General features: G+C 32.5%; 1 protein-coding gene across 2 annotated transcripts in view; it reads left to right on the plus strand.

Annotated features, from left to right (window-relative positions):
* Positions 1-8,074, plus strand: part of SCAMP1 (secretory carrier membrane protein 1) — a 66,725-nt gene extending 58,651 nt beyond the window's left edge. For both annotated transcript variants that reach the window (XM_006775463.2, XM_006775464.2), the window contains one exon: positions 5,279-8,074. In XM_006775463.2, coding sequence (XP_006775526.2) covers positions 5,279-5,443 — 165 coding nt within the window. In that variant the 3' untranslated portion in view covers positions 5,444-8,074. The remainder of the gene's footprint in view (positions 1-5,278) is intronic.
* The last annotated feature ends 1,238 nt before the right edge of the window (positions 8,075-9,312 follow it).

Here is a 9,312-nt window from a genome sequence, read left to right on the forward strand (position 1 = left end):
TACAACAAGTATCACTGCATAAAGATTCGAATAACAAGTACTAGTTTAGCTTATTGAGCAACTGCAACTTACCCAGTATCGACAATTTATCATGTACTTGTATGTTATCATGTGACGGTAATCGAAAAAAAATGAAAACTGTTATTTCAATACACAGCCGAACTGGTCATATAAGAAATTTACTCAATTCAAAATAAGAGTCATAATTTCCTCAAGCAGTCAAAATGACTGGTTTTGGGCAATATAGGGGTATAACACATATATATATATACCGGAAATGAAGGAGGGGGAGGTAACTACAATTATTAATAAACGCATTTATATGTTGTATAAAAAGTCACAAAATTCTAAGAAATTTTGTCATTATATACATCATTGTTTTTCTAATTGAAATTAAAAAGCAGTCAAAATGACTTCCTTGGGCAATCTAGTGTTAATCACTTTGTAGGCTTTTGGATAATAAGTTGGGAGCAAAGGAAAGAGCTTTAGGCTGGATTTCTAGACTTGGGAATGATAGACTTCTTGATGTAAATGGAACATAGAAGGTGAATATGAAGTGAGAAGAGGGTCTAGGGTAGAATACTCCCAGCAATTAAGAATCTACTGAGGGAAGAATGTGGAAGAAATTTTAACCAGCAGTGGTGGAGAATGTGTGGCATAGATGCTTAATAGAGTCAGAGTATAGAGGAAGTGTTTATTTTGCAGCTGCTGTGTAACTGCTGTGTGCAGCACTCTAGTCTTTGACCTACAATGTTCTTCCCCAGGTAACAATTCTTCAGGATCCAGTTGCATGAAAAGAAAGGTTTTAGAGCTGTGTTGTATTCCAGGCATTCAAAAGAAGTATGACTGCTTCTCAAATCAGTATATTGATATGGAAATTGTACAACATACTATATTTTGGTTGGCTTTTTTTTCCTGTTACTACATAATTAAAGAAGTTCCCAGTTATTTCTTTTTTATATGTGTTCACTGTCTTTCAGTCTGTATAAGCTTTTAAACTTATCTGAATCTCAGTCTTTATCTGTGAAAGAAGGAATTTAGATGAGACGATTTTGTGATGTATAATCAATGGGGATAATATAAGCTAAAATGTGATTTGAGCTAGCTTTCATATTTGTAATGGCATAGATTTCTCTTACTTTGATAGAAATTGAGATCCGATAAAAGCACCTAATTTTTTCTTTTTCACTTGCTCAAACTGGCTGTTTAAAAAAAATAAATAATTGGCATTATGTAGCCGTAGTTTATAACCACTAGGGGTCAGGCTCTTCATAAACCCTCTAAAAGTTATCTGTGCACACACTATTTTAACTCTAGAATTGTTATGTTTTATTTGGCTATTTTGTGTTTCCATCCCTAGCTAAACACATTCTGTGATATATGTTTATTTCTCTTACAGTGAATACAATTCTGAGAATTTTGTTGGCATTTTGATATCTTGTATAGTTGGAGTAGGTAACCATTGGTATGTAGAATTCCCAGTATGAACATTATGGTAACTTAACATTGTTTCCCTCGTAGCATCATCTTACAATCCAAATTTTAAAAAATTGAAATGCAAGAATACCTGTCTCTTGTACCTTTTCATAAATGAGGGAATAGTTCAGCCGTACCTTTCACAAATAGATTTCTTTTTTTAAAAAAATATATTTTTATTGATTTTTTACAGAGAGGAAGGGAGAGAGATAGAGAGTTAGAAACATCGATGAGAGAGAAACATCGATCAGCTGCCTCCTGCACACCTCCTACTGGGGATGTGCCTGCAACCCAGGTACATGCCCTTGACCGGAATCGAACCTGGGACCCCCCCAGTCCGCAGGCCGACGCTCTATCCGCTGAGCCAAACCGGTTTCGGCAGATTTCTTAAACTTTTCATTAGATTATTTCTAAATGATGTTTTGTTTTTTAAATATCTTCTTTCTATAGTAAATGATTAGAATTGAATAATAGTTTGGGGTTAAGGCAGAGGTGTTATGAGTAGGTCAAATAATAAATGAATGAATCACAGGGGAATATGTATGAGGGGTATCCAAAATTTCCCCCTTTTTAAAATTTGTGTGAGAGCTAGAATAACTTAGTATGGAAGACATAAATAGATAATACATAATTCATATTCCTCTTGGGACCTAGTTTTGAATGATTATTTTTTCCATGAAACTTTAAAAATTGTGTATAGACTTTTGTGTCCACATTCATCAGGTAATTATTAGTAGTAATTTAGTAAATCAAGTATTTATAATGCTATACATAACATTTTCAAGTCTTTATATATATATTTTAACAGCTTCATTGAGGTATTTAAATATGCAGTTTACTCATTTAAAATGTACAGTTCAGTTGTTTTGAATATATTATTAATCTTTAAAGATAACATAAAATTTACCATTTTAATCAGTTTTAAGTGTACAAGTCAGTGACATTAATTATATTCATAGCATTGTGTAACCATTACCATTGTCTATTTCCAAAATTTTTTCATCACACCAAACAGAAACTCTGTAGCCATTTAGTAACTCCATTTCCCTAATCCTGGTAACTACTAATATACTTTCTGTATCAGTGAATTTGTCTATTCTAGATATTTCATATATTTGGAATCATACAATATTTTCCTTTTGTGTTTGACTCATATCACTTAGCATAAAGGTTTCAAGGTTCAGCCATGTTGTAGTATGAATCAGAATTTCTTTGTTATGGCCGAATAATATTCCACTGTATGTACATGCTACATTGTGTTATTAATCTGTTGGTCACTTCGGTTGTTTCCTCCTTTTCACTATTGTGAATAATGATACGTGTGCATATTGGTGTACACATATCTGTTTGAGTTTCTGCTTTCAGTTTTTTTGGGTATATACCTAGGAATGGAGTTGCTTGGTAATCAACTTTTAGCTTTTTGAGGAACCACCAAATTATTGTCCATAGTGGCTGCATTATTTTGTATTACCACCAGCAAGGGTTCCAATTTCCCCACATCTTTGCCAACACTTGTTATATTCCATTTTTCTAATTATAGCCATCCTAGTAGGTATGAAGTAGTATGTTCACTTTTTAAAAAATTAACCTCTGAGGTAATTACAAACTAAGCATTTTACTTTGTAACACAGGTATGTATAGTCTACTAGAGCAGTATTGCATTTATTTGCTAACTTTTTAATAACGAAGATAATTTTAGGTCATTTGTTTAATTCCTAGCAGATAAAGAAACAAATACTTATTCAGGGGCTTCTGCCACAATTTATGTCTTTATTAAAGGGTGTAACAAAAAATGGAAATGTTCTTCCCCTAAAGGAACTAAAAGCATGTGTGGTATCAGACATGTAGATAAGCCCTCCAAAAGAAGCAGCATAATTTGCATCCCTAAAAGATGTACTAAGTGTAGGAGGTACTCACAATAGGGAAAACCACAGCTAGTTCACGCAGAAAGAGGACAGCAGTATTGGAGTTAGTCCCCAAAGGATGAGTGGGATTTCAATAGCGTAAAACTAAAGTTGGTAATTCAAGAGGTTACAGAAGGGGGATATCTGACCTAGATCTATGGGCGAGAGGCTTTATAGAGGATTTCTTGGAAATGGTTGATTGAAAAAATTGGGCTTATGGATCCATAGTTTATTAAAAACTCAAAATAAGAATAAAAATATTTCAAAAACTCATTTGTATTTCCCCAGCTTTTATAAAAGTTAAAATAATTTTGGGGTCTTATATTAATAAAAGCATGAATTATTGAAATGGTGTTTTATAAGCTTTAATGAAAATATGTTTGGAAAATTTTGATTAAGTAAAGTACCATGGTTCTTTCCATCTAATTTTTTTTTGTCATACACCACCTCAGGTATTTTTGAAGGTACATTAAGGAAGCAGCGTTCCCTTCTGGAATTGCATCTTGTTAGTGACCCATATGCAGATATTTAAAAATTAATTTTAAGTTTTATTAGTGCAACATATTTACATAATTATTTTATCCGGAGGAAAACTCCCAGAGACAGGGTAACAAATATTCTTGTTTTATGGAGGTTTTGAGTGGTGATAGTATGTGAGCATTGTGCACTGAATACTTATGAAGTCTTTTCCCTCTAGGTGGCTCTCTGGGTCTATATAGATAGACTATTGAGAAAGTGTGCTAATCCTACCTTTATTTTGCCTCTGTGCTCTGTGGGGCTATGAATTTTATTTTAAGTGTTTAAACTAGGAAGCCTGTGAATATATCACATCAGCTATTCAATACGTATTTGAAAAAGGAAATAACAAAGCAAATTCAAACAAATGTTTACTTATTACATGTCTATAAACTTGGGGACCTAGTGAACCTGTAATTACATTGCACTGTGACTGGGTCTAGTAAGTAAAGAAGGTTTATTAGATTTCTACAATGCACTTAATTTACTAGAATCTAATCATATGTACTCACTTTGAGATAATTTCTTGAACATAGGAATTGTAATTTATCTATATTCTTAATGTTCCATTAAAATGTGATTTTGAAAGAGGATTAGAAATAATCTATACTTATAATAGTGCTATGGTTACTAGAAGAAAGCACTTTTAGGGTTTACCAATATGCGTACTTGTCAGTCCTCTCCTTTTCTCCCTAACATTTTCACACTTTGATGCACGATAATATTGCATGGCCTTGCACCACTATATCAGAAGAATTCAGGAGTTCCTGGGTATTTTTATCTTTTACCCTGACAGTTCTTCATTCCTTAATATGCTTTCTTTCCTTGCCATCTGTAGAAGAGTCCTTGGTTTTTTCCCCTTCCTCTCCTAATCATTCCTTGTTGCTGTCGGTACCTCTTAAATATTGGTGTCTTAAATAGACAGGTACTTTAAAAAAAATATATATTTTATTGATTTTTTACAGAGAGAAGGGAGAGAGATAGAGAGTTAGAAACATCGATCAGCTGCCTCATGTACACCCCTCCTGGGGATGTGCCCACAACCCAGGTACATGCCCTTGACCAGAATTGAACCTTGGACCCTTTAGTCCGCAAGCCCACGCTCTATCCACTGAGCCAAACCAGTTAGGGCTTTGACTTTCCTCCTACTTTGCGTGTGTGGTGTTGTAAAAATTGCACAATAGTCTTTGTTTTTCTCAAAAAGTTGAAAAAGAGAAATGCAAGACATTTCAGTGTGTTGACTGCATTATAAAGTGTTATATGTAAACTAAAAAAAAATTTTTTAAGATGGTGTAGCTATAGAGAAGACAATGTTAAAGAGCTATTGAAAGTGAATGTATAGATGACCACTTATCTTCTTCTGCTTTTTTGTGCCTATGTAGGTACATGGACTGTATCGCACAACAGGTGCTAGTTTTGAGAAGGCCCAACAAGAGTTCGCATCAGGTGTGATGTCCAACAAAACTGTCCAGACCGCAGCTGCAAACGCAGCTTCAACTGCAGCAACTAGTGCAGCTCAGAATGCTTTCAAGGGTAACCAAATTTAGAGAATCTGCAAACAATACACTGTTACCTTTTGACTGTACTTTTTTCTCCACTTACTGTATTCTATAAATATTTTTATGTTCAGTACACACAGCATGTATATCTCCTATTTACTTGTTGCATGGGCAAAAACCAGAAAAACTTCCTTGTCTTATTATTTACCTAACAGTTTCTTAAGATTTTAGTGCCCCTTGCAGAAAAAAATATTACATGCTAAATAAATATTCTCCATATTTTGGGGGCGATGAATGTTCAGCAAATTATTTCAGTGACAAGACACTAAAATTAATATGGTACTTATGATTAAAAATGCACTTAGTAATAGCTGCAGTCATTCTTTCAAGAATCTTAGACTTAAGGATTACACATTGGAGCAGTAAATAGATGCTTCATTTCTTTTTTCTTATTTATATTGCAAGAAATAGACCATCAGAGACTTGTGGATTTTTAGATTGACTTGCTTTTTTTTAGCAGTTTGTCACCGGTGAAGAGCCTATGTGCATTTCGTAGTAGATAATGTAAATTTTATCTTTTTATTTTCTTTTTTTAGAGTAGCTGATATTTTGATATCATTCTATGATCTTGCATGGGCACCAGGTTTTTTAAATTAAAATAATTAGTATTTTGGGTTCTGCACTGCTTATGGTTGTACAATTGGGGAGTCATTTGTAAAATATTAAAAGTGATTTTCTGTAATAGTTTTAAATAAAAGTTTATTGGGGTGCAATATGAGAATATAATATGTAGTGCATTATCCAAAAGAAAAGGTAGAAAATTGATGGAATAGAATGTACTGATGAGAATACCTTTTTTTTTTAATTTTCCGTATTCATATCATAGTAAAATATTACCGTATGAAACTTTGGTATATTCTGTGGCTACTCTTTTTAATTGAACTGAGATTATGTTTGGCAGCTCTTTTTGTGTGTGTGTGTGTGTGTAATTTTAACAGAGGTATTAAAGTCTAGTCTTAACTCCTTGTCCATAAAGAACGTACAGTATTTAAGGGATTTTTTTTTTAGTATCTCATCTTTAGTGGCATTAAATATTAAAAGACCCTGGCATTTTACATATAATTGAATTTCTAATATATATCAGTCTTTCAAATTTTGAGACAGACTGAATATATTAAAATTTTTCAGTAATAGAAAAAAGAAAACATTTAATTTGCACCAAGCAAGAAAATATACAGTTGAATGCATTAATTATGAATATAATCACTTTAAAATTATTACTATGCAGCACAGGAATTCATTCTTATAGTATATTTGGGTTGAAAGTTTGAATCATCTTTAATACTGATTAAGAGACTCAATACATTTGTAAAGTCATTATATTGTGTTTTACAAGTAATTAGCTAATTTAAGATTACAGAATAATTGTGATTTATTCAACTTGATTTTAAGTAAGGATCATTTATTGGATTATATTATTTGATATTGCACATCCCTTAAAAAATCAGATGGGCACAAATGGTTAAATTATTTTCATTTTCTCCCCAAATCTGAAGTTAAAATGAAGTCCATGCTGGGGCTGGATGGTGAGTTCTTACTATTTATGAGAGAAGCTTGGCATGATAGTGCTCCTTGGTGACATAGATCCATCCCAGTGGTGTTCACAGATTTATTTTGGACTTTATTGAAGTAATATACTTGGAATGTATTTCTTTTATTTTAATGAAAATAGGCTCAGAGTATGAATTTAAAGCTGTTTGTGAATATTTCTGATCAGCGATAATCTCCACCTACTTTCTCAACCAAATAAGCCAGTCAAGTTTTTCAGAATCTATAGTCTTATTGAAAATTTGTTTCATCAGTGTGCTCTATTGAGTGTGGATTTTACATGTATTGAAAATGTCCACCACAAAATACAACAAGAACACCATGTCCATATCTCAAGCCCATTTTTTATTTTTCTTTGAAGTGCAAATGAAAGCTACATCATAGAGACTTTTGAAAAATGCTGAGATACTTTCCTTCAAGAACAGAAATACCTTTATCCTGTAGAACTCCCCATTGCTAAATAGCAAAGAATAATTACAACCAACAGTATCTTTTTGTGTAGATGGGGAAAATGTTATAAATTCAGTTATCTGGGTTAATACAAGCTTATGAGAGAATTGTTTCTTAAGAACATAAATGTGCATTAAAATGAGGGCAATGCTTACAGATTGATAAGGTGTAGGGATTTTAAATTCTTATATTTTCTATTAACAAAATCAGTAAATAGTCACATTTTCACCCAGCAAAAGATTGGCATTTGTTAGTGTTTTATGCTTCATATTAACATTACCCATTATCAGAATCATGAAATGGTTTTTTACAGTGTAAGCACCCATGTCATTTTTTAGTCTGCAATATTAAGTGGTGGCTGTTTTTATTTAAAACTGAAGTTGGAACACTGGAAAATCCTCCCTCAGTGACTTGTAATTTGGGACTTGGATTATTTATGTAGGGATGTTTGTATATTTTGTCAGTGAGTAATACTGCGCTGCCATCATGGTGACTGTCATGGTTCTATATAAATGCCCTCCATCTGTCCCTCTAATGTTGCATGTCTCCGGTGGTTTGGAAGTTTTGTATATTTATTGTATTAACACAGAGTGTTCTAAAATAAAATGCTGTTTAATGGATGTTTGTTTGTATAATTTTAAATACTTCATTAGCATTTCAGAGGCAGAAATTATGCTGAGGGTTTAATGTATATAGAAATTCCACATTTGAATTTAAAAAAGAATCTGTATAATTCTGTCATTTGCTAACAAAATAAACATATAAAAGATTAGTTAAAAACTCTCATCAACATAAAATGACAACTTTTCTGTTGCATTAGACCTTTATAGGTAGAGGGATATGAGCTTCACTCATAGTAAGTATTTTGACCACTTTAAGGTCAATATACACAGACTGTCTAGAGATTTAAAATGGAAAAATGTGTTTTGAGGTTCAGATTTTTCCTAGAGGGTTAGAATAAGTGTCTGTGTATTAATAGGTTATTGATGTGAGTGAACTTGTGTTCTGTTTCCTAACCTCGCTATCTATTGCTGTTTTATGTATCAGTGAAAATACCTGTTTGATTTTTCACTGGTTATTTAAAGAGGATGTTAAATCATGTTCATGATGAATCTTATATTGAGAAATATGTTTTCAGTTAAAATAGGAACAGCATTTTCAATTTGCTGGGTTTACCTAAAAAATGAGTTTGAATTGTCATTGGATATATCTCCTTCTATAAATCATGTTGTGATAATGTATAGTTTGCATTTTTGAGGGAATTTATGTTAAATTTATTAGTTGTTTCTGTAAATTATTTGTAGTAGAATAATGTTTTTATTTTTTCTGAAAACACTGAAATTAGCATTTAATTTTATCTTTCTTGGTAAAAATGTATGTTTAGACTGTTACTATATAGAACTTATCATTTTATCCATATTTCCCCATTAGAACTACCATGGCTGTCACACACCATTTCATTGTATTTCCTTCCATTTATTCCTTAAGGAATATGTTTAGAGGAATCTGTTGATTTCCTGTGATTAAGACCTTTAGGAGTGAAATAAAAGTGGCTAATAAATTAATGATGGTTAAACATAAAAAAATACCTTATTTGATGCCCTAACTGGTTTGGCTCAGTGGATAGAGTGTCAGCCTGCGGACTGAAAGGTCCCAGGTTCGATTCCGGTCAAGGGCATGTACCTTGGTTATGGGCACATCCCCAGTAGGAGGTGTACAGGAGGCAGCTGATTGATGTTTTTAGCTCTCTATCCCTCTCTCTTCCCCTCTGTAAAAAATCAATAAAATATATTTTTAAAAAATACCTTATTTGATAAATTTTGAAGTACCATACTATAAATTTATTTAGAATAATATGT

The sequence above is a fragment of the Myotis davidii genome, unplaced genomic scaffold (assembly GCF_000327345.1).
Source record: "Myotis davidii unplaced genomic scaffold, ASM32734v1 scaffold44, whole genome shotgun sequence".
NCBI lineage: Eukaryota > Metazoa > Chordata > Mammalia > Chiroptera > Vespertilionidae > Myotis > Myotis davidii.